Raw genomic sequence first — 27,898 nt, forward strand, 5'->3', positions numbered from 1 at the left:
GTGGCAACGAGGGAAGAACTGTCTGTGGCTGAGACTCAGTGAACTTACGCTTGTGAGCAGACATAGTGGAAGGTGAGGAAACCATTGCGGAAGAATCCCCCATGATTATCGGCGTCTCCGATGGCGCGCTCCTCCCTTGTGGGGGCCCTCTCTGAAGGCACTCCCGCCTTAGGTGATTGTTCACACCTCAGGTCACACCTCCCGACAAACGGACGGAGGGACCAATCGGCACTTTCGGAAGGTATCAGGTCGGGTAATCACCCCTCCCTGGGCCTGGCCATTACCAGGGGGTACGTTCGTGTCCTACCTGTCTACCTGGGGCGGGGAATTACGCGTTACCCCATCACCGGCTACGCACAAAAATGCGTGGGTCGTCCTTCAGACACGCACAAGGAGGAAGAAAGAGAAAGGGAAAAACAAAGAAAGGGAAAGGAAAGAAGAGAGGTCTCAAACGTCGCAGCGGAGAAAAGGGTAAAGAGAAGAGAAGGCGAAGAATGCGTTACATTTACGAGCGTCCGTCTCCGGACGTAGGCACAAACCATACTCCCAGAGGGGGAGAAAGGGAAGTAAAGAGCCAGAAGTGAGGGGGGGGGGGGGGGGGCGAAGATGGGGGATAGGGAAGGATGCAGAAAAGGAAGGTATGCAGCCCGGAAAGGAAGGAGGGCCACATTAGCTCGGGGTCCCGTGCTCGCTATGCACGTATCCGCAAAAGAGTTGTGGGCCCCCTGGGGGTGAGAGGAGGATCCTGCTTCATGGGGTCCGCAGAATCATCAGCTTGCTTGTGCGGTCGGTTTGTGGAGTCCAACACTGAAAAATGGTTGTTTTGTGCTCACCAGCGACACGGAGGCTGGCTGGGCTAAGGTAGTGCGTGGCGACACCACTGAAGAAGATCTTCGAGGTAGTGAATGAGAAGACCGTTTGCCTTTGGTGGACTACTTCGAGCCTTTCCAGTTAGCTGAAGACTCAGGTGGTGTTTGGCTGGAAGGATGGAACAAGTCTTCACAGGAGTAACCCTTCTGTCCAGGTGTGTAGCTGGTGGCTTCACCCCTTGAGGCGAGAGTTTGACGGCTTGTTGCACAGCTGGACAGGGGAATGGCGATGCTACCTTGACACTGGGCGATTTCACAACCTCAGAGCGGAATTGGAGATCACATGTCTATGTGGCCATGTCTTTCATGGAGCGAGGGATAACAAGAACAGAACTATAGGTACCAGACAGGAGAATGCATGGATTGCAACTAGCCAGTAACTTGCAAGCGACTGGATAAGGCACCTTTTCCTTTACCCGTATATCTTGAACAGCTCACTCATCAAGACACACTAAACAATCCCAAGAGGAGATGGCGTGGCTGCCATTGCAGTTTATACAGCGGGCAGGAGGAGGTGGACAATCGCCCTGGTGCGCGCCCTATCACAGGTGACATGTGGTCGGGTTTCGACAAGAAGTTCTAGTGTGGTTGAAATGATGACACTGGTAGCAGCGCATTGGGTTCAGAATCTAAGGCCTGACGGTGATAATTTCATAGCCTATTTTGAGCTTTGACGGAAGCACCACTATCAAAGATGAGAAAGAGTGTGGGTGGGCACTAAGGAAGAATCTACCTTTTTCATTACACGATGGACAGCAATGACCCTCTGATCAGAGAGGTAAGATTGGATTTCAGTCTCAGCTAGACCATTGGGGAACCTGGTGTAAATTGCACCAAGGGAAGAATTCAAATTTCTATGGGCCTTGACACTAACAGGGTAACCGTGGAGAAGTGAGGCAGCAGGCAGTAGTTGTGCTTGAGTATCAGAAGTGGTCTCCAAAAGAAAAGTGCCATTCCGTTAACGAGAGCAGGATTTCACAGGGCCAGCAATGGCATCAACACCTTTCTGAGTAATACATGGATTGACCGTCGTGAAGGACTGACCATCTTCAGTATGTGAGACCATGAGGAACCGTGGTGCAGCAAGAAGGGTCTTTGAATCATTAGCCTTATTACTTTTAGGTTTTGTAGGTATTGGGTGTGAAGATGATTGACTCATCATGAGGAAATCCCCCATGACTGCCAGCGTCTCCGATGGTGCACTCCTTCCAAGTGGAGGCCCCCTTCACAAGGGGGCGCACCCACCTTAGGTGATTGTTCATACCTCTGGTCACACCTCCCGAACACCTGACAGAGGGACGAATCGTCTGTTTGGGAAGGTTACAGCTCAGGCGAACACCCCTCCCTGGGCCTCGCCTGTACCAGGGGGTATGTGCGAACCCTACCTGTCGACCCAGGGCTGGGAATTAAGCGTTACCCAGTCACTTGTCATGCGTCAGAAGTACGGGCCGGCCTTCAGGAGTGCACAGGGAGGAAGAAGAAAAGAGGATCCTCAAACATCAAATCAGAGGAACGAGAGGAGAAAGGAAACAAAGAAAGAAAAGGGAGCAAAAAATGAAGGTGAGACTGTTCGTTCAGCAGCGGCACAGTGCAGAACATTCCCAATCATACCCCAGACATGTTCCCCTAGGGAGGGGAAAAAGAATAGGGAGGGGAAAAAGAATAGCAAGAGAACAGACATGCAGCATGGAAGGGAACAAATGCTGCAAAGGCTGGAGCCCCGTGGTAGCCAAGCACAAACCCGCCAAAGAGTGGGGGGGATTTGAGATGTAAACGGTACAATGGGAAAAGGTGAAGCGAGGAAGGAAAATGTGGATCGCAACAGCTTGAAACCACATAGTCAGGGAGATGTTCTGACTATGAACGTCATCCCAGATGAGCAGCACGATTCCCCATGAGATGAAATGCCATCCTGAGGGGGAAGATCAAAACGGACCGGAAAGAAATGCAAGAGGTAAAAGAGGTTGTGAGGATGCAATTTTGTTTCTTGAAGGCAGAGAACAAGTGGATGCTGTGATTCAAAGTCCAGCCATAATTCCTCTGTTTTGGATCTAAGACCACTAACATTCCATTGGGAGGCGAGTCACGACTAGCAAAGGGGAGGGAAGAAAAATGAAAGGGTGTCACCTTGGCGGCTGCTGAGTGTCAGACTTCAAAGACTCACTGCTTCTGGGAGCAGAGGGTGGAGGATCCTGCTCCACGAGACCTACAGAAGCATCGTCATTCTCCCTCTGTCGGTCTGCGGAGTTTGAGACAGAGAAATGGTGCACACCAGCGACATGGAGGTTGGCCAGGTGAGGATATCTTATAGCGACACAGTTTAAAAGGATCTAAACGACTGTAAAGCAAAATACCATTTGCCTCTGATTTCTTGGAGCCTCTGCGGGTGGCAGATGATGATTCAGATGTTTATTGGCTGGAGGGATGAAAGAAATCATTGCGGGAGTATTCCTTGGGTCGTTTCCGGCCAGCCGGTGGTGTAGCAGGTGACTTCGCCCCATGAGGGGAAAGATCGGTTGCTTGTTGCACAGCTGGAGGAGGAGACTGGGATGCTACCAAGACATTGGGCGATTTAATAACCACGGTGCTGAATCTGAGGTCACATGTCTGCGTGGTCATGTCCTTCGTGGAGTAAGATGTAGCAGGAACAGTACTGGAAGTGCTGGATGGTTTAACACAGAATTTCTGACAAACCAAAAGCTTGCATGCAACAGGGTAAGTTACTTTTTGCTTCACCCACTCATTGAGATATGTGGCAGACAATCTCAGGAGGAGCCTACATGGCCACCATAGCAATTGATGCAGTGGGGAGAATGAGGTGGGCAATAATCCTTGTGAGCATCCCTAACACACTTGTCCTTGTGTCAACAGGGCATTCCAGTATGGCTGCAACGATGACACTGGTAGCAGCGCATCAGGTTCGGAATGTATGGTCAGACTGTGATAAGTTCATAGCCTGCTTTGATCTTTGACGGAAGCACTACTCTGTTAAACGTCAGAAAACATCAACACCTTTTTGAATAATAAACAGACTGACCATTGCAAAGGACTGACCATCTTCAGTATGTGAGACCACAAAGAACCGTGGTGCAGCTGGGAGAGTCTTTAAATTGTGAGCTTCAGTCCGTTTACGTTTGGTAGAAGTTGATTGAAGATGATTGAAGATGATGATTGGCTCATTGTGAGAAAATCCCCACGACTGCCATCATCTCCGATGGCATGCTCCTTCCAACTGGGGGATATATAAGGGCTTCACAGCGAAACTTGCCACCATGTTGCCCACATGGCAAGAAATTTATAATTACACCAATGCAAAGGCAGGTGGAAATTAACACTGTGAAGGCAGGAAATTTGAAGGTGTTTTTAATAAAATGTTGTAAACAGCGGGAAAACATTTTCTACAACTTAGTAACTTATGTCAAGTCGTCTGAATGAGCTACAGGTTTATGGATTTAAATAAAACAACGAAGTTTATGATTTCAAAAACTGAGAAATCCCATGTGGAAAATGTGCATCAAATCACAAAACTAGGAGGCTAGGGAGGTAGAGAACACTCAGAACAATGAGTGAAAAATTATACATCTGAGAAGTAGCAGTAATAGTTTGAGCAGTGGAGAGGAAAGTGATTTACAATTAGATGCTGACAGCAATGGGGGTGAATTTCATATAATCATAAATGCAACACAGTCGTGATTTTAAAGGAAAAGTCACAACGAACAGGCTAGCAAAGTAAGATTCAGCGTTGGTTCCATGGTATAAAAAAATTTCATACTTGACAATAATAAAATTAACTAGAATGTCATTAATATAATTGTGTAGGCATCCATGGCCATGGGCAACTGGCGTGGAAGTTTTCTCAGTATGGTACCACATCATACTGTAAGAAACCACTGTTACAGTGGTCTTCTTTTCGATCTTTTGTAGACCCAGATGAAGACCACTGTACTCATGGCCGAAATGTTGGTATCAGTAATAGATTTATACAGTATGACATCATACGATGCCCAGAAAACTATCATGTAAAACATTCTATATTACACAAATATTTTCGCATTTTCACATTTATGTCAAAATATAAATAATAAATTTCATATAAATAAGAAATTTCGGTATGTGAAGTACTAAACGATTATTAGTTGTCTTTCGAATTTACTTGTTACGGCTTAAGACCACATGGAAGCAAGCTGTTGCAGCAAATTGTGTGTCTTTGTGCTCTCATCATTACAACCAGCTCCAGTTCATTTTAACAAGAGACTTTTCTTTTTAGGCAATGCCATATTGAATAACAGGAAATCATGCTCATAAAATCTTACTTGGAGTTCTAACAGCAATTAACAATGTTTTAATAGACATTTTTAGTATGTTCTCTTCAATACTTGTTCATGAGACAGTTACAGGATTTAGTACATGATGTGATAGTTCTAACTCAAACTACGAAAAGGATAGGTTGTGACTATTCACAACATAGAGGTGGTGTTGAGTTGCAGACATGCACAATGAAAAAGACTGCTAAAATATTAAACTTCTGGACAAAAAGTCCTTCCCCCCCCCCCCCCCACACACACACACACACACACACACACACACACACACACACACACACACACAGAGAGAGAGAGAGAGAGAGAGAGAGAGAGAGAGAGAGAGAGAGAGAGAGAGAGAGAGAGCGCGCACAATCCACACACACACACATGGTCATTGCCTCCAGGTGCTGGGATAGTTACGCCCCGGTGCCCGTGCCCGTGCGCGCGTGGGTGTGGGTGTGGGTGTGGGTGGGTGGTGTGTGTGTGTGTGTGTGTGTGTGTGTGTGTGTGTGTGTTTCTAATTGGAAGGATATTCTTGTCTGAAACTCCATGCCTCCTCTGAACAGTGAGTAGCAACCTATTCACTCATGTAGGTGGTAATTCTAAAAACTCATACACGACCTAACCTGCGTTTCACAACTATTATAAATTTCTTCATTTAAATTGAGAAAATGTCAAAATTAAGCATTATTATATATCTGAAAAGCTATTAAATAAAAAAAATCCAAGTTTTCATGAATAAACAAAACACAGACATTTGCAGCCAACCACATCATCATTCCATGAAATTATCCATAATTAATCTAATTTTGATTGTCATCTATCAAATGGTTTCTGTTCAATATCTGAGGGGGCCTACTACAAATAGTGCCCTACAAATTTTAAGATTTTTTTTACCTCCCCTTATCTGTGGTGTCCGCTGAGCCTTTGGTTCCATTCCATTGACTTTGGGCTCTCTGATGCCCACAGGAACAACAGGGGAGCCAGGTGAAGGATGCCTCGGCATTGGCAGCTGTGGTGTAGCCTGCGGCTGGGCGGCGTGTGCCTGCGGTTGTGGCTGCTGCTGAGAAGATTGCTGCTGCTGTTGCTGCTGCTGCTGCTGAGAAACTGAAAATATTACCGAATGGTGATAGCTATTTGTTTGTGGGAGAGGTGGGTACGCCTTTGTGGAAGACGGTAACTGTGGCAACTGCTGTTGTTGCTGCTGCTGTGTTGCTGCTGGCTGTTGCGACGGTTGAGATATTTGGGGCTGTGGTGGAGGGGTTGAACGCACGCCCTTGCCTGCAGATGGTGGTGCAGGGCCTGTCTTGCGCTTCTGTGGAGGCAAATATTTGCCTGCTTCACCCTGGCCGTCTGGCCGGATAACTGCCGCAAAACGTTCCTCCTCGTCACCGTTCTCCAATTCAGCACGTGCTTTGTAATTTGGGTTACTCTCTATTTCACTTGCAATCTTTGCTGCTTTTGCCTCCGCATCTCTGCAAGAAACATAATATAGAGTTCTTCTACTGACAGATTATTCAAAATACAAAAATACATGTTAAAGTAAATCGAGAAATGATAAAGGAAGATGAAAAAAGATAAAAGCAATAGACGAAAAGAAGGCTGGGTGTCATTTTAGTCAAATATGCACCAGAACAAGGCAAGGAAGAGAGAAGCTTGTGCAGGTGCAGAAATTGGTATAAAATTCTTACTTGAATTCTTTTGTATCTTTCTTCTGTAATGGCACAGTATAAGATTCCATTGATGGCTGAAACGACGACTGAACGCCATAGTCTCTCTCATTCTTGCGGAACATTTCATTAGGATCCCAACCGAGCTGAAACCCGAAAGCGTTTATGAGAATCGAAGTTCTACGATAGCTTAAGTTACAGTTGGCGTTACTTTCAAACATACACAAAACATGCTAAACAGCCAAACAAATATCTTACCGAACTATTTGAATCAAGATCAAATTCATCTCCATTACAACCTGGTTCATCCCAAGGTTCGAGCTCACGCTCTCCACTTATATTGCCATTGAATTTGCTTATGGCAGTATCAGTCTGAAACGTATCTGCAAGACAAAACAGTTATCTTCAGCAGTCACTAATGACACACATACAAGTAGTGTATCCCTTCAAAATACACAGAATTTGAAAGAAAACCAGGGGCTGTTAAGGGAAAAAAGGATTGAACAGCAGCAACAGAGAGAGATTTATATTGTGACAAAAACTACCATTTTCCATTAGCACACAAAATTTAAGTAACAAAAGAGTACCCAAAGAGATCAACCATATTGTTTGGTAAAAGAAATCTAAAAACTCTCAGCACCTTACAATTAAAACATAACTATCTTACTAAGACAAATTTTAATCTGCAACAAAACACTAAATTTTATTTTTCTTTACACGACTAAACAGCATAAAATCAGAGTTCCTTTAAGATAAAAAAGGAAAAAAGAACAAGTAGAACCTAGAATTACAAATGTGATTAAGCTAGTGCTCTTTCAATCAATAAGAGAAAATAATAATCTGTTACCTCTTGTAGCGTATTCCAAATCACAATCTCTCACTTCAATTGTAACAATATCTTCGGGCTTGAAAATTAACTTTTCAACAACAGTATCGATATCAATTTTGCTTGGATCATCTGTATTAACTTTGTGTGCCATCTCAAGAACAACATCAAATTGGCTTGAAAATGTTCGGAAAACTCCTTCAAATACCGATCCATTTAGAGTTGATATCTGAAACAATTTCACTCTTATTTCTGAACAGCATATATAACGGTTACAGTTCTTGTGAATACTAAACAGGTATTATTATTATTATATAAAAAATATGGCAAACTATGGAAGGCATTCCCTCAACTGCTAAAATAACACACATTCCAAATACAATACATTATATAAACAACTAAGTGGACTCTCTCTCTCTCTCTCTCTCTCTCTCTCTCTCTCTCTCTCTCTCTCTATCTCTCTCTCTATCTCTCTCTCTATCTCTCTCTCTATCTCTCTCTCTGGTCAACAGACGGGAAGCCACAAGGCACCACATACAAATATATTATGGGTTCCAATTCTTACTCTTTGGGAAACAAAAGAAAATAACGGACAGTCATGGGAAAATAACGACAGCTTAAAACTGTGCCTGGTATTAGGATGCAAGCAAGGTATCAGCCTATCCCAGGCAGTAGGACTGTGGAATGTCATCGCTCCATAAATTTTCTTTCCTGTGAGCATAAACATCAGCATGAAAGACTCCATAGAGTTTGAATTGGAATTATAAGGTTGAAGTTTTGTCTCTACACATCCACTCTGCACAGTAGGACCACGAATGGCAGGGAACTGATTTGGATTTACTGTGTCGCACAGTTATTAGGCTGTTACTAAAGTCACTTTTTCAGCATTAGTTCAATTTAGAGCAAATATTTATTGCTGGAAAAATTTTCACTCCTCTTCAATTACACAGTTTAAGTACAGAAGTAGTTATTCTGCCTGCCTGAAAAACAAATTTGTTGCACTTAATTTTTGAGGGTATTTTCTTTCAGCCTATTCACAAAGTAACAGTTTCATCTGGGTTCTTCTAAAACCATTTTCCTTTCTATTATCTATAGTGGTTTAGTAACTAAAGCTAACGGCTCTAAATTTACACTGAATTTACAGTCAAGGCAATGTAAGAAGATACCTAACAACTGCAGTGGGCTAAGTGCAACAGCTCTCCACCCACCTCAACCAAGCATGTAATGTGATTCTGTAAAAGTAACCATGGCAAAACCTCAGTGTTATTGCAGCTCTATAGAAGGCTGTTGTCTCACCTGCAGACATTTACACTTCATAACTGAAAGCTGACAACAGCAATTGTAGCTCTGAAGAATCTTCTTACACTGTCTCAACTGTAACTATTAGGAATTAGGTTCCTCAAACTACAAAATTATTTCAATACATAGACTGCAATCTGCTATTTCTCACCACCACCATCACCTTCCATTAAGCAAATTAATGTTGCACTCAATAAACCTTGCAGCCTGGTCACTGTTTAGCTGAAATTCAATCTTACAGATAAGCTCTAACACCTGGTCGGAAACACTCCACTCACTAGTCGAGATGAGGTAACTTTTGGTGGCTCCTTTAGTGAGACTGGCTTGGTTACACAGCTAACATCTATACCAGTCACACTTTAAGCACAGAATACGGGAAACCTGCTGTGTCAGCTGAGAGGAGAATAATTAGTGGATAACAGTTTCTGGCGACAGAGAGGTCACTTGCTGCATGCTGTGGGTCAAGGGCCTTGGGAACAATGGACACAATAGATTCAACCCCTTCTCAGAAATAGGTGTCATGACACATTGTGGCCCCTGGAATTGTTATACAACCATAGCTCCCCCTGGAATCTCCAAGGCTATTTTGCAAACACAGAACAGATGTGTGTTGCCAGATGCCAAGTGTTACTTTCCCACGAAATGAAAAGCTGTAGTTTTCAGCCCAGAGTTATACCAGGAATTTCACCTGGGAGGAGCAAGAAGGGTGAGGGCATAGTAGGAAACTGAGTGAACAACAAGAACTTGTTGCAGTCACCTGTGAGACAGCCAGTCAAAAGAGGGCAGAGGCCAAGATACTTATATTGGGTTACATGAGCAAAAAACACAGCGAGGAGAGCCTGTTTTGGTCCAGAGTCAGGAATGCAGGCATAAGTGACAAGTGCTGTCTGCAGTTTGAGGAGATGGAAGCAGCAAGAAGGAAGTGGGAGGCAGTTTGGCTAGGACTGGTGAAGAGATGCATCCCTCAGTGACAAAGGTAAAATGCCATAGGAACCTTTCTATAGTTTTATTTATGTGCAGGAGCAAGTAATTCTAGTTGGTCAAAGATGGGAAGACATGTAGTTTTTCCATTTTACTATCTGTCAGGAAGGACTGCAAGTGTCTTACGAGTCTTACAGATGCTAGATGAAACCTTACTTCTCAAAGTAGAAAAAAGATGGCACAATTTATTAAATAATATGAATAAAACTGTTACCACTTTTAATTTATATCGCCATGTCCAATTTAACCATTTACCTTTTCACCTGTAAATGCTTCTACATCTTATGTGCCATCTTTTTGTTTTCAGTGTACTCTTTATTTGCTGTGTTTGATAGCCCGAGTTTATGTATAGTTGTATGTCTTCCTGCAAAGCCTTCCCTATGGTTCAACAATGCTTATGAACTGATGCTGGGTCTTTGCAACTGTCAGATGGGCCTGTGATCCTGTTTAAAGAATTACCCTCAACTCATGGGGCAAATCTTTTATAGTAAGGTTGACGAGCCAATTATTTAGAGTTATCCGTGTTTGCCAGACTGCTATTAAAGGCTGCAGAGAGTGATTACTTTATTAGCACACTTAAGGGTGGTACATTCCAAGCTGCTTACAAAGACAGACCCGTCAGCAACTCCAAATGTAATTGATATCACCCACTTCAGGGCTTAACTATCCTAACTAATACACTGCAATTTGTAAAATGTAATTTGTGTTGTGCATGCTACCAGTATAGAACAGTTATACTCCCATAATTTTTACATATCTCTCAATTGTATTTTGAAGCTGGTGACATGAAAAAATTCATCAACATTATCATTAGCCATTTGGTACGCGCTGTTGGGTAAAGGTACCTCCACCCACTTTTTATTAATTGTACTCTTCAAAGGTACTTATTTATGTTGCCTGTTTACATTTTCAAATGTCATCTGCCCACCTTCTATTAAGTTATCACTTCTGACTTCTTTTATCTTTGAATTCATCAACAAACTTCCTTGGACCATCTACAATCCCCTCACCTAACTAAATGTTCCATCTCCATTTCATTATGGTCATTATTACGTCTTCCACTCCAGTCTACTGCCTGATTGATCCCACTTCCAATCTCTTCTTGCAATGCCCAACATGCACCTCTCCATCGTTCACTGCCCAACCCTCAGTTTTTTAATGCTCTTCTAATTAAAAATCCTGGTTTCACTGCCATACACCAAAATGATAATACACAATAAACATAAACTTACAGTTTCAGACACATCAAAAGCTTAGTTTTAAAAGCCTCGTTTAGTTTACAAAAAAGCAACTTATTGTTTTCAAAATCCCATTCATCATTTCTATTACTGCACTGTTAAGTTGTACTATTCTCTATCAGATATGCCAATCATAGATCATTTAAACTGCTACGACCCAGCTGAAATGTTTCAAGTAAATATGGACATATTCATTTTAACCAACCTTGATGTAGTAAATTCTCCGACTATCAACGAGGTAGTAACCGCAATTAGAGAACTACAAAATTACAATGGATGTGATGAAGATGTAATCTGTAAACAAATCTAAAAAACACATAAAACATGCAATCATAAATCAAAATGTGGCTTGCACACAAAATACTAGAGGACAGGATCACAGGAATAACCCACCCGTTATTCAACGAACGGTGATAAAAACAAACCCACATAACTACAGAAAAGAAACCTCTCTGGACTACAAATACTAAATATTTTCCCTCATAATTTACAAAATCAAAAACACTTTGGAACCACAACTTGGGAAATACCAAGAACTATTTCGCCCATACAGGAGAAGCTGCCCGCAGAAATTTTCAGGCTGAAACTAATAATTAAATATCACAAGTACAGAAATAAATAGTTATTTATTTCAGAGATTTCAATTTGCCATATGAATGTAAAATGACTCGTTCCACATCATGACGATTTATCATGCAAAATGATCCGTGGAACATGAAAGTAACTGACTAACTCACTCAAAAAAAAGCACACATTTTAAACATCCTCAGGTCATACAGCCTCCATCCCAAATTAATACAGATCACTGAACTTTAACCCACACAATTTTCAAGATAAAGTTAAGGGAAGAAATTGCAAAAGTGTTCACAATAAAAACTATTCTTAGAAAATGTGACAGTATCCCAATGTAGCCCTCAAGTACAACATGGAGATTTGGCAAAAGAAAACTCACCTAAAATTAAAATCTGAGCAAAAACCTCCATGAGAACAAAGAACCTGGTGTGTGCTGATTATCTCTTGACTTGGGACAACTTCATAAAAAAAAAAAGACGACTAAGAAGAAGCCTTAAAACTAGTCTTTGAGACAAATAAAATCACACCCATGAAATCCCTATGTACAAAGTCTGCATTAATAGTACTACAATTTAAATATCTTGGAGAAAACATCAACCAAGGATAAATAGAATCAATAAAATGAAAAACTTAAATCTCTCACCTGGTCAGCATATAACAACAAACACTTGTCCATATTTACTAACATCCAACACCACAAAAACTTAACTCTACTGAAGGCCACAAATACCCGAGCAATCCAGTTCCAAATTAAAAATGAAACAAGAACTGACAAGCTAATCAAAACTGAAAAAAGAATGGTTGGTTGGTTGGTTGTTTGAGGTTAAAGGGACCAAACAGCAAGGTCATCAGTCCCTTGTTTCAAATAGACTCCATTCTGCTAACGGGACATCTCAGTATAGTCAGAAAAATAAAACAGATAAAGGGGAAACGTAAAAGGGCAGTCACGTTGTCATTAGTAAAAACAAATGAGGGAAGTTGGCAAGAGAACGAACCCAACACTATGCTGAAACAGCATAGGCAAGACCACCTGTGACTTAAAAGGTACAACTGCTACAATGCAGAAAGTACGTATGGGAATAGAAAAACTAACCAAGCCTTAAAAAGAAGGGGTAAAAACAGAGTAAAAGGGAAAGAAAAGAGGATTCCGGTCAGGGAGGTGAATCGGGAATCTCTGAACACTGCCTACAGTGGGAGACACCCAAACACTCACCGCCCTGCCCCAACACCAGAGGGAGATTAAAAACTTTAAAACTGAGAATAAAAACCACTCTCCCGGAGGAAACCTAGAACCAGAGAGACCATCCGGGAATCGTCAGCCAACATCAAAGGTAAAGTGTGGGGGAGTCTGTACTTAGCACGCAGAGCCAAAAGAAGGGGGCATTCAACCAAAATGTGGGCCACTGACTGGAAGGCTCCACAACCACATAGCGGGGGTGGCTCATCACGCAAAAGGAAACCATGGGTCAGCCTGGTATGGCCAATGCGGAGACGACACAGTGTGGTCGAGTCCTTGCGGGAGAGGCTAAAGGAAGAACGCCATGGGCCTGTATTCACCTTAATGGCACGAAGTTTATTAGACAGTGGAGTAGCCTCCCAAGAATTGGCCCATGACTGTGCAAAGTGGGATTTGATGTGAAGCCGTAAATCCGCTGCAGGAGGGGTTACAGAAAACGGGGGGTAAGTAACTGCTCCCCCAGCCAAACGATCAGCGAGCTCATTACCCGGGATACCCACATGGCCCGGGACCCATAGGAAGTCAATGGAACAAGCAGCACGGTGAAGATCAGCGAGATGGTCATGGATGGCAGAGACCAAGGGATGGCGCGAAAAACACCGGTCAATAGCAAGAAGGCCACTCATCGAGTCCGTACATAACAAAACGCGGTTGTGTTGGGATTGTTTAATAAAGGTAAGGGCCCGGGAAATTGCCATCAATTCCGCAGTAAACACCCCACATGAGGGTGGCAGTAGATGATTTTCCGTTCCAACAAAGGACGTGAAGGCATACCCAACATGATCAGCAGATTTAGAGCCATCAGTGTAAAAAACAACAGCATCCCGAAACTCCCATAAAATTTGGCGGAAAAAGGAACGGAACACCACCGGGGGGATGGAATCTTTCGGACCGCGGCGGAGATCCATCCGAATTCGAGGCCGAGGAACTAACCAAGGAGGGGTGGAGGGGAGGGAGCGAGGAAGACAGGACAAAGAAGGAAGCTGAAAATCACGGGTAAGAGACGCAAGGCGCAGCCCAACCGGTAAACCCGCCCGAGGGCGGGAGTCAGGCGGGCGACGTCCATGGTCTGGGAATAGGATAGAATAGGAAGGATGAGCGGGAGAAGAACGGATAGTAAGGGCATAAGACACCAGAAGCTGGGACCGCCGAACAGAAAGGGGGGGGATCCCAGCTTCAACCAGGAGACTATCAACAGGGCTAGTAGGGAAGGCACCGGTGGCCAAACGGATACCACGATGGTGGACTGGATCCAGCACGTGCAGCGTGGAAGGAGCAGCTGAACCATAAACTTGACAACCATAGTCCAAACGTGACAGAACTAGAGCACGATAAAGACGGAGGAGGAGGGAACGGTCCGCACCCCAGGAGGAGTGGGCAAGGAAGCGAAGGACATTGAGTTTACGGAAACATGCTACCTTCAGGAGTCTGATATGGGGCAGCCAACTGAGCTTGTTGTCGAAAAGAAGACCTAGAAAACGAAACTGTGGAACCACAGGCAATCTTTGTGCAGCGAGATAGAGCTCTGGATCAGGGTGGACCGTAGTACGGCGACAGAAGTGGACCACCCGCGATTTTAAAGGAGAGAATTGAAACCCATGGGAGAGGGTCCATGCAGAGGCACGCCGTATAGCCACCTGGAGCTGCCGTTCTGCAGATGGCATCGAGGAGGAACTAACCCAAATGCAGAAATCATCCACATACAGGGCAGGGGCGACCAAGGGACCGACAGAGGCCACAAGTCCATCGATAGCAATGAGGAAAAGAAGGACACTCAAGACAGAACCCTGTGGGATGCCCGTCTCCTGGGTCCGTGGAGAACTAAAAGCAGTACCAACTCGAACTCTGAATGACCGATGGATCAGGAACTGGCGGATAAAAATCGGGAGTGGGCCCCGAAGACCCCACTGATGAAGGGTTAGTAAGATGTGATGGCGCCAGGCCGTGTCATAGGCCTTGCGAAGGTCAAAAAACACTGCAACCAAATGGCGGCGCTGGGAAAAAGCCTGCCGAACTGCGGATTCCAAGCGAAGCAAATGATCGATTGGAGATCGTCCCTCTCGAAAGCCACACTGGTAAGGGGACAATAGATCCCGAGATTCGAGGACCCAAGTGAGCCGACGGGCTACCAGCCGTTCAAGTAACTTACAACCAACATTGGTCAAACTAATTGGCCGATAGCTGTCAACAGATAGGGGGTTCTGACCAGGCTTAAGGACAGGAACCACAATGCTATCCCTCCACTGAGAAGGGAAGTCACCCTGGAGCCAGATACGGTTAAACACCCGAAGAAGATGGTGCCGTTGTGGAGCACTGAGATGTTGAAGCAGCTGGTTATGAATGGAATCTGGGCCAGGAGCCGTATCATGAGAAGCAGATAGAGCAGAAAGAAATTCCCATTCAGTGAAAGGTTCGTTGTAAGATTCTGACTCACAAGTGGTGAAACATAAGGTGACAGCTTCAGCCTGCTGTTTTTGATGAAGGAAAGCAGCTGGATAGGAGGCCGACGCTGATGCCACTGCAAAATGGGTCGCAAGATGTTCTGCGAGAACTAATGGGTCCGTACAAATGCCATCTGGGAGGTGAAGGCCTGGGAGGGTGGACTGCCGATGGCAACCTTGGAGAGAGCGAAGTGTAGCCCATACCCGTGACAGAGGGACAGTGGAACCAAGGGAAGAAACGAATTGTTCCCAACATATCCGCTTGCTCTGTTTGATTAAATAACGGGCTTTAGCGCGAAGGCGCTTAAAGGTAGAAAGGCTGGCTACAGATGGGTGCCTCTTAAAGTGTTGCAAAGCTCGACGGCGATCACGGATGGCAATGGCAATGGCCGTACTCCACCACGGGACTTGCCGACGACGAAATTGTCCAGATGAGCGCGGGACAGCAAGGTTAGCAGCGCGAACAATCGCGTCAGACACGTCACGTAGGACGTCATCAATACAACCCGACAAAGAGGGAGAAAACTCGACCTGTGCAGTATATAGAGGCCAATCGGCGCAGTGGAAAGACCAACGAGGTAACCTCTCCATCGGGGAGCGGGAAGGGAGCGTGATAATCAACGGGAAATGGTCACTATCACAAAGGTCGTCGTGTGGCGACCCGTGTAATGAAGGGAGGAGAGAGGGAGAAGAAAGAGAAAGATCAATGGCAGAAAAGGTACCATGACCAGCACTGAAATGAGTGGGGGAGCCATCATTAAGAAGGCACAGGTCGTGGTCTGCAATAAATTGGTCGATAAGAAGACCTCGTCTAGATGGAAAGGCACTGCCCCACAAAGGATGATGAGCATTAAAATCCCCAAGGAGGAGGAAGGGAGGAGGAAGTTGCTGAAGAAGGGTGGTTAAGGCAGCAGGTGTAAGAGTCCTGTCAGGAGGGAGATAAAGATTGCATACTGTGACTGCAGAGTCTAAGTGGACCCTAACAGCAACTGCTTCCAATGTAGTTTGGAGAGGAATCCACGTGCTAGCAATGTCTGTACGGACCAACGTACAAACGCCACCAGAAGCCCGCAAGGGTCCGACCCGATTTCGACAGAAAACACGGAACCCACGGAGGGTCGGTGAGTGAGCATCAGTAAAATGAGATTCCTGGAGAACCACACAAGCTGCTGAGTAGGACGAAAGAAGGGATTTCAATTCCGGAAGGTGACGATAGTAGCCATTACAATTCCATTGGAGAACCACAGAACGATGGTTTAAATGAGGGCTGAACACGCTAAATCCAGTCATACCGCCGGGTCCCCACCCGTCACCGACAAGGATGGGGCGACATCCATAAACGACAGGTCAGAATCCGGTTGTGAAGCCGGGGAAGGGACCTCCGGTGACACCAGAGGCTCTTTGTCCCGGGACTTATGTTTCTTCTTCTTTTCAGGCTGAGATCGAGGAGGGCTGTGTGGCATAATGGAGCCAGCTGCAGCAAGATCAGGAACAGAAAGAGACCGGGCGACCTGGGGGCCGATAGACCGCGGCTCTCGCGGTCGCCGCGCTGCAGCAGACCTTTGACCTGGAAGGTGCCGGGAAGGGGCATCCCGGGAGAGGCGCCCTTGACCGGCAGACGCCGAAGGAGTGGGACACTTCTCCGGCTGGGGAGGGGGAGCGGCGCCCAGAGGAGAAGGTGTGGGAGCCGCAGGGGAGGGGGGAAGGAGAGGGGTCCGGGACGGGGGTAAGGAAGGGGGAGGAAGGGATGAAGATGTAACCAAGGCGTAACTAGATGTCATGGACACAGGGTGCAATCGTGCATATTTCTTACGGGCCTCTGTGTAGCTTAAACGATCAAGAGACTTATACTCCTGTATCTTTTTTTCTTTCTTATAGACTGGGCAATCTGCTGAACGTGGAGAATGATTACCATGACAATTTACACATACAGAAGGGGGAACACAGGGACTCCCCTCATGGAGTGGACGTCCACAGTCACCACAGAGAGGGTCCTGGGTACAGCGAGAAGACATGTGGCCAAAACGCAAGCACTTAAAACACCGCATAGGAGGTGGGATGTACGGCTTCACATCACAGCGATAGACCATAATCTTAACTTTCTCAGGAAGGGTATCCCCTTCAAAGGCCAGGATAAAGGCACCAGTATCAATACGATTATCTTTAGGACCCTTCTGAACACGCCGAACAAAGTGAACACCCCGCCGTCCGAGATTGTCCCGAAGTTCCTCATCAGTTTGAAGGATGAGGTCTCTGTGAAAAATCACACCTTGTACCATATTTAGAGACTGGTGAGGGGTAATGGACACGGGAATTGTGCCAAGATGGGTACAGGCACGAAGGGCCGCAGATTGGGCAGCCGAAGCAGTTTTTATCAGTAAAGAACCCGACCGCATCTTGCTCAGGGAGTCCACTTCGCCGAACTTGTCTTCAATGTGTTCCACAAAGAATAAAGGTTTGACACTGGTGAAAGTATCTCCATCAGTCCTGGTGCAAACTAGATAACGGGGGAAAGGTTTTGCCCCTAGTCGACGGGCCTGACCCTCCTCCCAGGGGGTAGCCACGGAAGGGAAGGCCGAAGGGGCAAGAGAAGCAGCACTTGAGGAATCAGTACCACGCAGAGAGACGGCCGCGGAAGAGCGGCCAGAGGTTTGGACCCTTATGCGTTTCATCTGCATAGCGTCCGCCCTGATACCACCCACTCCGATCAGGGGCTCTCCTCACGGGCGCCACCCAGCCACAGCAAGGGCCGTCTGGCACGGCGGCCATTGCCGGGAGTTCCGATGCTCCAGGATGACGAGCAACCACTCCAAGGCATGCATGAGGAGGTCACAGCTCAGGTATCAGAAGTGTGATCCCTGTGTGTTCAGGGGGCTCAACCAAAAGGGTACATAGCGACCCCACCACACGGGCTGGCTACCGTGCTGGCTATGCACCCTAGCATCAGACAACGACGTAGGAGAAAAGGTGGAATATACTAGGAGGGCACACGTCGGAGACACTAGGTAAGGTGCTCTTCCCCAAATGGCTCACACTACGGAAGAGAAATTTTGGAATGGAGGTCAAACCCCAGAGGGGGACCAAGGAATGCCAAAAGGAGGAGATGATTACGCAACAAAGCCAGAGTGTAAAACCAACAGAACCAGGAGGATAGCGGGGCCAACATAAGCAAGGACACCAATAGAGGGAGAGGAGAGGGCGAGGGGAAAGGGGTATGGAGGGGAAAGGAGGGGAAGGGAAAGGAAATGCAGCCCGGGAGAGAAAGAAGGCTGCAATGGCTCGGGGCCCCGTGCTCGCCACGCACGTATCCACGAAAGAGTTGTGGACCCCCTGGGGGGTGAAAAAAGAATCATGGGAATGTTGAAAACCAGCAAACACCATAATTAAGATGAAAATTTTTTATAACAACTTGTTCTGTGAAAACTTGAAAGGAATATAGGAAGAAAATGGATCCAATTATTCAGTAAGATCTTAAAGCTTCTAAAGAATTGCAATTTTTTAGCAGAAACAACATGTAGCAAGTCTTTAGAGATTTCAAATTAATTGAAAAAACTATGATCGGGAAGAATGAAATGCAACAGGTTGGATCAAAGGACTGAACAGTACAATCTGCAAAGAAAAATATTACATGGAATGAATCAAGTGGTCCAGTGTGGTCAATGAAGTTAATAATAAGAATAATAACAACAACAACTTATCTTATTCTACTTAATTTTCGAGGCCACTTATAAGGTCCTACACTCCTTGACAAAGTATGTGTTGAAGACAAACTGTATATTGGCATCAGCAAAATTTAAGTGATTTAGTTACTTCCATTAACATTTATTCCTCCTCCATTTTCCCAAGTCAAAGACCTGAAAACTTCCTCTAGAATAGTGCAGAATAATTCCAGTGATGAAAGAATCTCTCTTTAAACAAATTTCTCACAACCTTATGAAGTCTAACGGAAACTACAGCATTGATAAAGAGCTTAAAAAAATTCTGCAGCACTATAATTATCTGTATAGTTTGTTTTTGGAATTGCAAACCTTTCTCACAAATATTTTGGCCACAGATAATCAATGCATACTTGTGAGATTCCAATTATGAATGGGACAATGAGGCTTGACTACGCTGTTCAGTCTGCCAAGGTATCTGGAGTGGTGTTTTCAAGTTTAGACCACGAGTCCACTGTTGCTTTATGATAATAGGCGCGTCAGCTCGAGAAGTTGTCCATCAAACTGCCACACACCACGCCACCATCATAAAATTGTATTATTACCTTGAGATTAAAACTTTTAAGCTCAACCTCACAGGTGTTACCTGCAGTCAACACCTGTCAATTGCCGCTAAATACAAATTGTAGTCTGTAGGTATCCTGTGGACAATGTGACAGAGCTCACACTGCCTTTCTGGAGGTAACTGGAAGGGCCGTGTCAACACAGGCAGTACACATCTGTTTCCACACAATACATTTCGCCTCCACTGAACTTAGACAAATGTCGTCTTGGTTCTCCGACTAAAATGTGCAGGTTTTGTCTTATGCTTGTTAACTGTTTGTCCAATGCCAGACAATCTTAGAAGGTTGTGCAGATGGTAAGATACCAATGTATGCCTCGGGCATCAGTCCCACGAGATCAGCAGGGGTATTTTAGACCAGTATGCCACTCTCTTCAGTGACAACATTAATTTGAGAATTGTGCAATATCTACATAATAGTCCAACATTACAATGAACACAGATATTGGACCCATCTAGTGAATATCTTCCTTCACAAAACAGGAATCAAATAGAATGGCCTGAAGTATTTGCAGACAGAAACAACTGAGTGTGCTAGGAAGAAGACGAAACCTGCACTGTGTACTCGTAGGAATTGCCCTCACTGGATGACCTCAGGAGGTCCATAAACAAATACTGCTACAGGTTTGAATAACAACAAGTCTACCAACTTGTGAAGATCATGCCAAGGAATATCCATGTACATTAAAATCCACTGCATGGAACACGAGGCTGAATGTTGCTCTGCAGGATATTTTGTGATTTGACAAATGTGCAATTCTGAAAAGGCTGGCATTAGGCTACTTATGGTTGTGTTTTTATTGTGCAATGATGTGATTTTTTTTTTGTTTGTGGTTTTAGGGCGCAAAACTTCTATGGTCATTAGCGCCCAGCCCGTGACTTAGGAAACAGGAAAAAACCGAAATTTAAAACCAGCAGCAATGGGAACAAAGTCATAAAATTTGAGAAACTAAAAGCAGAAGGAATGCTTAAAAATCCACTACAGAAAGGGGTTGGTTGTCCCCAAAAAAAGCTTCAAATGACTGAAGTCATTTCACTGGCACTAATAAACTGGAGAAACCGGTCGGGTGAGCGCGTGTCATCTGCTAAAATAGACGATAGATCAGGCGATAGCTGTAGACGGGAGCGTAACGGATTAAAATAGGGGCATTCAATTAAAAGGTGTCTGACCGTCCACAGCTGAGAGCAGTGGGGACAGAGTGGGGGAGGATCGCCGCTTAAAAGATGTCGATGGCTAAAAAGACAGTGCCCTATCCGGAGTCTAGCTAAAATTACCTCCTCCCGACGACGCGTTCGGGAGGAAGAGGTCCAAGCGCAAGGAAGGGCTTTCACTTCCCGCAATTTATTATGGGGAAGTGTTGACCAATGTGCATGCCATAAATGAGCAACTTGGCGACATAAACCGCTCCGTAGATCGGTGAAGGGAAGTGACTGAATAGCTGGCCGAAGAAGAGAGACTGCAGCCTTGGCCGCTATATCGGCCGCCTCATTCCCACAGATACCAGCGTGTCCCGGGAGCCAGAGGAACGCCACCGAGACGCCCCCCAGGTGGAGCAAGCGCAGACAGTCCTGAATCCGGTGGACCAGAGGGTGCACAGGGTAAAGAGATTGGAGACTGAGGAGAGAGCTGAGAGAATCTGAGCAGATTACGTACTGTATCTGCTGATAGCGGCGGATGTAGTGGACATCCTGGAGAACAGCGTAAAGCTCCGCAGTATAAACCGAACACTGGTCAGGAAGCCGAAAGTGATTTGGGGTGTCGCCAACAATATAGGCACTCCCTACACCTAACGATGTTTTCGAGCAGTCAGTGTAAATAAATGTGGCGTCCGTCATTTGTGCACATAGAGCAGCAAATGCCCCACGGTAAACAAGTGTAGGGGTACCATCCTTGGGAAATTGACATAGGTCACGGAGCAAGTAGATCCGGGGACGGAGCCAAGGCGGTGCTGTACCCCAAGTTGTCAAGAAGGTTTTAGGAAAGCGGAAGGAAAGAGAATGGATCAGTTGACGGAAGTGGACTCCCGGGGGTAGTAGGGAGGAGGAGCGGCCTGCATACCCTACATCAAAGGAGGCGTCGAAACAATGGTCATGAGCTGGATTAGCAGGCATGGAAGACAGATGGCTAGCATAACGACTCAGAAGGACTGCCCGCCGATTGGACAGCGGAGGTTCAGCAGTCTCAGCATAAAGGCTTTCCACAGGGCTGGTGTAAAAAGCTCCAGACACTAAACGTAATCCACGGTGGTGGATAGAGTCGAGACGCCGAAGAATAGACGGCCGAGCAGAGGAGTAGACTATGCTTCCATAATCCAATTTCGAGCGCACTAAGGCGCGATAGAGGCGGAGAAGGACCACTCGGTCCGCTCCCCAGGAGGTACCATTCAGGACACGGAGGGTGTTAAGGGAACGCAGACAGCGAGCCGAAAGATAGGAAACGTGGGAGGACCAGCACAGTTTTCTGTCAAACATAAGACCCAAGAATTTAGCGACGTCGGAAAACGGAAGGTTGACAGGACCTAGATGTAAGGAGGGCGGAAGAAACTCCTTACCTCGCCAAAAATTAACACAAACGGTCTTACTGGGTGAGAAACGGAAGCCGGTTTCGATGCTCCACGAGTGGAGGCAATCGAGACATCCTTGAAGACGTCGTTCAATAAGGGTTATTCGTTGAGAGCTGTAGTAGATCGCAAAATCGTCCACGAAGAGGGAGCCCGAGACATCAGGAAGGAGACAATCCATAATTGGATTTATGGCGATTGCAAAAAGTACAACACTCAGCACGGAGCCCTGGGGTACCCCGTTTTCTTGGGAGAAAGTACGGGAGAGAGTAGTGTTCACCCGCACCCTAAATGTGCGCTCTGCCATAAATTCGCGAAGAAAAAGGGGCAGCCGGCCTCGAAAGCCCCAAGAGAACAGTGTGCGGAGGATGCCTGTCCTCCAACAGGTATTGTATGCTCTCTCCAGCTCAAAAAATATTGCTACCGTTTGGCGTTTCCGGAGAAAATTGTTCATGATATAAGTGGAGAGAGCAACAAGATGGTCAACTGCAGAACGATGCTTTCGGAATCCGCATTGGGCAGGTGTTAAAAGACTGCGGGATTCCAGCCACCAAGCTAAACGGTAATTCACCATACGCTCCAAAACCTTACAGACACTACTCGTGAGAGAAATGGGGCGATAGCTAGAGGGGAGATGTTTGTCCTTTCCAGGTTTCGGAAGGGGAACGACGATAGCTTCCCGCCATTGTCTGGGAAAAGTACTGTCGGTCCAAATTCGATTATAAAGGAAGGAGGAAACGCAGGCTATGGGTGGATAAATGCAGCAACATTTGGACATGGATACCATCCGGTCCTGGGGCGGAGGAGCGAGAAGAAGAGAGGGCATGTTGGAGTTCCCGCATGGAGAAAACAGTATTGTAGCTTTCGTGATTTTGAGAGGAGAAAGCAAGATGTCGCACTTCCGCTGCATGTTTCTTCGGGAGAAATGCTGGCGGGTAATTGGAAGTGCTCGAAATCTCAGCAAAGTGCTGACCCAATGAGTTAGAAATTGAGACGGGGTCCACTATGGTATCATGCGCGACAGTGAGCCCAGAGACCGGGGAGAAACTAGGCGCGCCTGAGAACCGTCGAAGCCGACTCCAAACTTCCGAGGAGGGAGTGAAGGTGTTAAATGAGCTAATAAAGAATTTCCAGCTTGCCTTCTTGCTATCGCGGATGACGCGACGGCATCGCGCACGGAGCTGCTTATAGCGGATACAGTTGGCCAAAGTAGGATGGTGACGGAAAATGCGACGAGCACGTCGCCGCTCACGTATTGCGTCACGGCATGCCTCGTTCCACCAAGGGACTGGGGGGCGCCGGGGCAATTCGGAGGTGCGTGGTATTGAACGTTCCGCAGCTGTAAGAATAACATCGGTAATATGTGTGACCTCATCGTCGACGCTGGGAAAGCAACGGTCATCGAATGTCGCTAGAGACGAAGTGTCCAATCGGCTTGGGCAAACTTCCAGCGTCGTGGGCGCATATATGGCAGTTGAGGCTGCAGTCTAAGGACACATGGAAAGTGGTCACTCGAGTGTGTATCATCAAGGGCGAACCATTCGAAGCGCCGAGCTAACAGAACAGTACCGACGGCAAGATCCAAATGAGATAAATTTGTCGTGAAGGCAGACAAAAATGTGGGGACCCCAGTGTTGAGGCAAACTAGATTCGCTTGGTGGAAGACTTCTAGCAATAGGGAGCCACGTGGACAAGGATGTGGAGATCCCCAAAGCGGGTGGTGGGCATTGAAGTCCCCAACCAGCAAATAGGGGGGTGGAAGCTGACCAAGAAGATGAAGGAGATCAGCTCGTGCCATTGGTGTGGACGATGGAATGTATATAGTACAAAGAGAGAACGTGTATCCAGAAAGAGAAAGACGGACGGCGACAGCTTGGAAGGAACTGTTTAAGGGGATTGGGTGATAATGGAGAGTTTCATGGAGAAGAATCACGAGTCCTCCATGTGCTGGGGTGCCTTCAACAGAGGGGAGGTCATATCGGACGGACTGAAAATGAGGGAGAACAAAGCGGTCATGGGGACGCAGCTTTGTTTCCTGAAGACAGAAGATGACCGGCGAGTAGGATCGTAAGAGGATCGACAATTCATCCCGATTGGCTCGAATGCTGCGGATATTCCACTGGATAATGGACATAGGGTGAACAAAAAATTGAGGACTGTGACCAAGGTCGCTGTCAACTCAACGACTGCTCAGAGCTTGCGACCGACAGCATGGGATGGCATTCAGCCGAAGGCAGAAGATTCTGATCCATAGGTGGGTCAGGAGCAGCTCCTGCCACCAGCGATCGGCCGGTTGACCGGCCACCAGCAGTGCGCCTCGGCGACACAGAAGATGGCCGAGGGCGATTTCCGCCAGATGGTGCTGTAGATATGACACGCCTTGGCGGAGAAGGAGAGGAACTGGGTTTCTTTGTAGCCTTCTTGGAAGTATGATGTTTAGATGAAGGAGGAACCGATGGTTGTGAAGTTGGGGTACGTAAAAACTCTTCACGAGTATGCTCTTTTTTCGAAGACGTCGTGTCTGACTTGTGGGCTCGAGATTTAGCAGAACCCGACGAAGGGTGAGCCATAGACTGGGCAGGCGAAAGCGGGGAGGTTGAACAGGCGATCTTTGCGCTGGCCGATCTGACGACCGTGGCACTAAAGGTGAGGTCGCAAGTCTGCGTGGCCGCCTCCTTTGTTGGCCGAGGAGAAGCAAGGACAGTGCTGTATTTTCCTTTCTGAGGCACGGTGGGCTGTCGACTGGCGAATAATTTTCGAGCAGCAAAGGTCGACACCTTTTCCTTTACTCTGATTTCCTGGATGAGCTTTTCGTCCTTAAAAACGGGACAATCTCGAGAGGAAGCAGCGTGGTCACCCATACAGTTGATGCAGCGAGGGGATGGAGGTGGACAAGCACCCTCATGGGCATCCTTGCCACACGTAACACTTTTAGCCGGACTGGAACACGACTGGCTGGTGTGATTGAACCGCTGACACCGATAGCAACGCGTAGGGTTTGGGACGTAAGGGCGAACGGAAATTATCTCATAGCCTGCTTTGATTTTTGATGGGAGTTGAACTTTGTCAAATGTCAAGAAGACAGTGCAGGTTGGAATGATGTTTGTGTCAACCCTCTTCATAACCCTACGAACAGCCGTTACGCCCTGGTCAGACAGGTAGTGCTGAACTTCTTCGTCAGACAAGCCATCGAGGGAGCGTGTATAAACGACTCCACGCGAGGAATTTAAAGTACGGTGCGGTTCCACCCGGACAGGGAAGGTGTGTAGTAGTGAGGTACGCAGCAATTTTTGTGCCTGGAGGGCACTGACTGTTTCTAACAACAAGGTGCCATTCCGTAATGTGGAACAAGACTTTACAGGACCTGCAATTGCGTCGACACCTTTCTGAATAATGAAAGGGTTGACCGTGGAGAAGTCGTGACCTTCGTCAGACCGAGAAACAACAAGGAACTGTGGCAACGATGGAAGAACTGACTGTGGCTGAGACTCAGTGAACTTACGTTTGTGAGCAGACATAGTGGAAGGTGAAGAAACCATTGCGGAAGAATCCCCCATGATTACCGGCGTCTCCGATGGCGCACTCCTCCCTTGTGGGGGCCCTCTCTGAGGGCACTCCCACCTTAGGTGATTGTTCACACCTCAGGTCACACCTCCCGACAAACGGACGGAGGGACCAATCGGCACTTTCGGAAGGTATCAGGTCGGGTAATCACCCCTCCCTGGGCCTGGCCCTTACCAGGGGGTACGTACGTGTCCTACCTGTCTACCCGGGGCGGGTAATTACGCGTTACCCCGTCACCGGCTACGCATGGAAGTGCATGGGTCGGCCTTCAGACACGCACAGGGAGGAAGAAAGAGAAAGGGAAAGGAAAGAAGAGGGGGTCTCAAACGCCGCAGCGGAGAAAAGGGTAAAGAGAAGAGGTAAGGAAAAGAGAAGGACAAAGGAAGGAAGAAGACATACAAGCAAGGAAGGCGAAGAATGCGGTACATTTACAAGCGTCCGTCTCCGGACGTAGGCACAAACCATACTCTCCCAGAGGGGGAGAAAGGGAAGGAAAGAGCCAGAGGTGAGGAGGAGGGGGGGGGGGGGGGGGGCGAAGACGGGGGATGGGGAAGAATGCGGAAAGGGAAGGTATGCAGCCCGGAAAGGATGGAAGGCCACATTAGCTCGGGGCCCCGTGCTCGCTACGCACGTATCCATAAAAGAGTTGTGGATCCCCTGGGGGGAATGATGTGATTTGTAGCACCATATGGCGTCTTTCACTTCCTGTTTCTGAAAAAATCTCCCATGCTGCAGCTAAGCCTTGCCTCTACATCTTTTCTTCACCGAAGATAAAAAGTCAGTCATCATCTGCACAAGAAAATTTTTATTTGGTTCACTTAACCAGTTTCGACAGTTTAAACTGCCATCTTCAGAAGTGAAACAGAATCATATCATTGGTAAGCCCACATGAAAATAAGAATTGGGCAGTTCTGTCCTTTACTACAGAGCAAAATGGAGTGACACCTCTGAAAATATGTGATACATGGGATGAGTGGCAAACAGTTAACTGTAAATTTCACATCATACATAGAACATGTGAAAAAAGTCAACCATCAAACAGTTTTGAAGACTACAATTTAAACTGTCTAAACAAGCTAAAGGTTTTCTTGTGCAGCTGTGAATGACTTTGCATCTCTGGTGAAATATTCTGCAGCTGCTGAACTACTGCTATGAAAAAAATCATAATATCCGTTCTTCCAGGAGTGCTAGTCCTGCAAGTTTCACAGCAGGACTTCTGTGAAATTTGGACAGTAGGGGATGAGGTACAGATGGTAACAGAGCTGTGAGTACTGGGCACATTTGGATAACTCAGTTGGTTGACAGACAAGCGATCCTGGATTCACAAACAGCAGCAAATACTGGTTCTCTAGTTTTACAAAAGTGTTTCACAAAAAGAATGCAAGCTTTCCTACAGGGATTCTCATTTGAGTTCAAATAGCATCTTCGTACCACTTGTTGATCGAACCTATTAGAAACAAGTCTGGCAGCATGCTTCTGGACTGCTTCAATTTCTTCCTTTAATTCAATCTGGTGGCAATTTCAAACACGCTATCGGTACTCAAGAATGGATCACACTGGTGTTCTACATGCAGTCCCCTTACAGATGTGCCACACTTTCCTAAAATTCTCCCAATAAATCGAAGTTAACCATTCACCTTTCTTACTACTGTCCTTACATGCTCATTCCATTTCATATCGCTTTGCAACATTATGCCCAGATACTTAAATGACATGGCCATGTCGAGTAGCATACCACACTAACACTGTATTTGAACATTACAAGACTTTTTTCCACTCATCTGCATTAACTTACATCTTTCTACAGTTAGAGCTAAAAGAACATCATACAAAAATGGAAGTCCAAAACTAAAAATTAAATGGCCTTCACCATATTGCTTCAGCAGATAAGTAAAATGTGGTCGACATCCCGCACGTCATTTGCAAAAACGGCTGATAAATCACATGGCAAACGCAAGCTGGGGCGTAAATTGGTAAAAAAAAAAGAGCATTCTAGCAGGAAGTGGCGGACAGTTAAAATTTGGGCGCAATGCTTACAAAGTGGTGGGGTAGCACCA

At 46.2% G+C, this 27,898-nt stretch overlaps 1 protein-coding gene across 1 annotated transcript in view; it reads right to left on the reverse strand.

Annotated features, from left to right (window-relative positions):
- Positions 1-27,898, reverse strand: part of LOC124711848 (ataxin-2-like) — a 141,373-nt gene that overhangs the window by 103,097 nt on the left and 10,378 nt on the right. The window contains exons 3-6 of the mRNA XM_047242074.1: positions 7,691-7,898; positions 7,102-7,226; positions 6,865-6,989; positions 6,071-6,648 (exon numbers count right to left, since the gene is read on the reverse strand). Coding sequence (XP_047098030.1) covers positions 6,071-6,648; positions 6,865-6,989; positions 7,102-7,226; positions 7,691-7,898 — 1,036 coding nt within the window. The remainder of the gene's footprint in view (positions 1-6,070; positions 6,649-6,864; positions 6,990-7,101; positions 7,227-7,690; positions 7,899-27,898) is intronic.

Source organism: Schistocerca piceifrons, chromosome 8 (genome assembly GCF_021461385.2).
Source record: "Schistocerca piceifrons isolate TAMUIC-IGC-003096 chromosome 8, iqSchPice1.1, whole genome shotgun sequence".
In the NCBI taxonomy this organism is placed as follows: Eukaryota; Metazoa; Arthropoda; class Insecta; order Orthoptera; family Acrididae; genus Schistocerca; species Schistocerca piceifrons.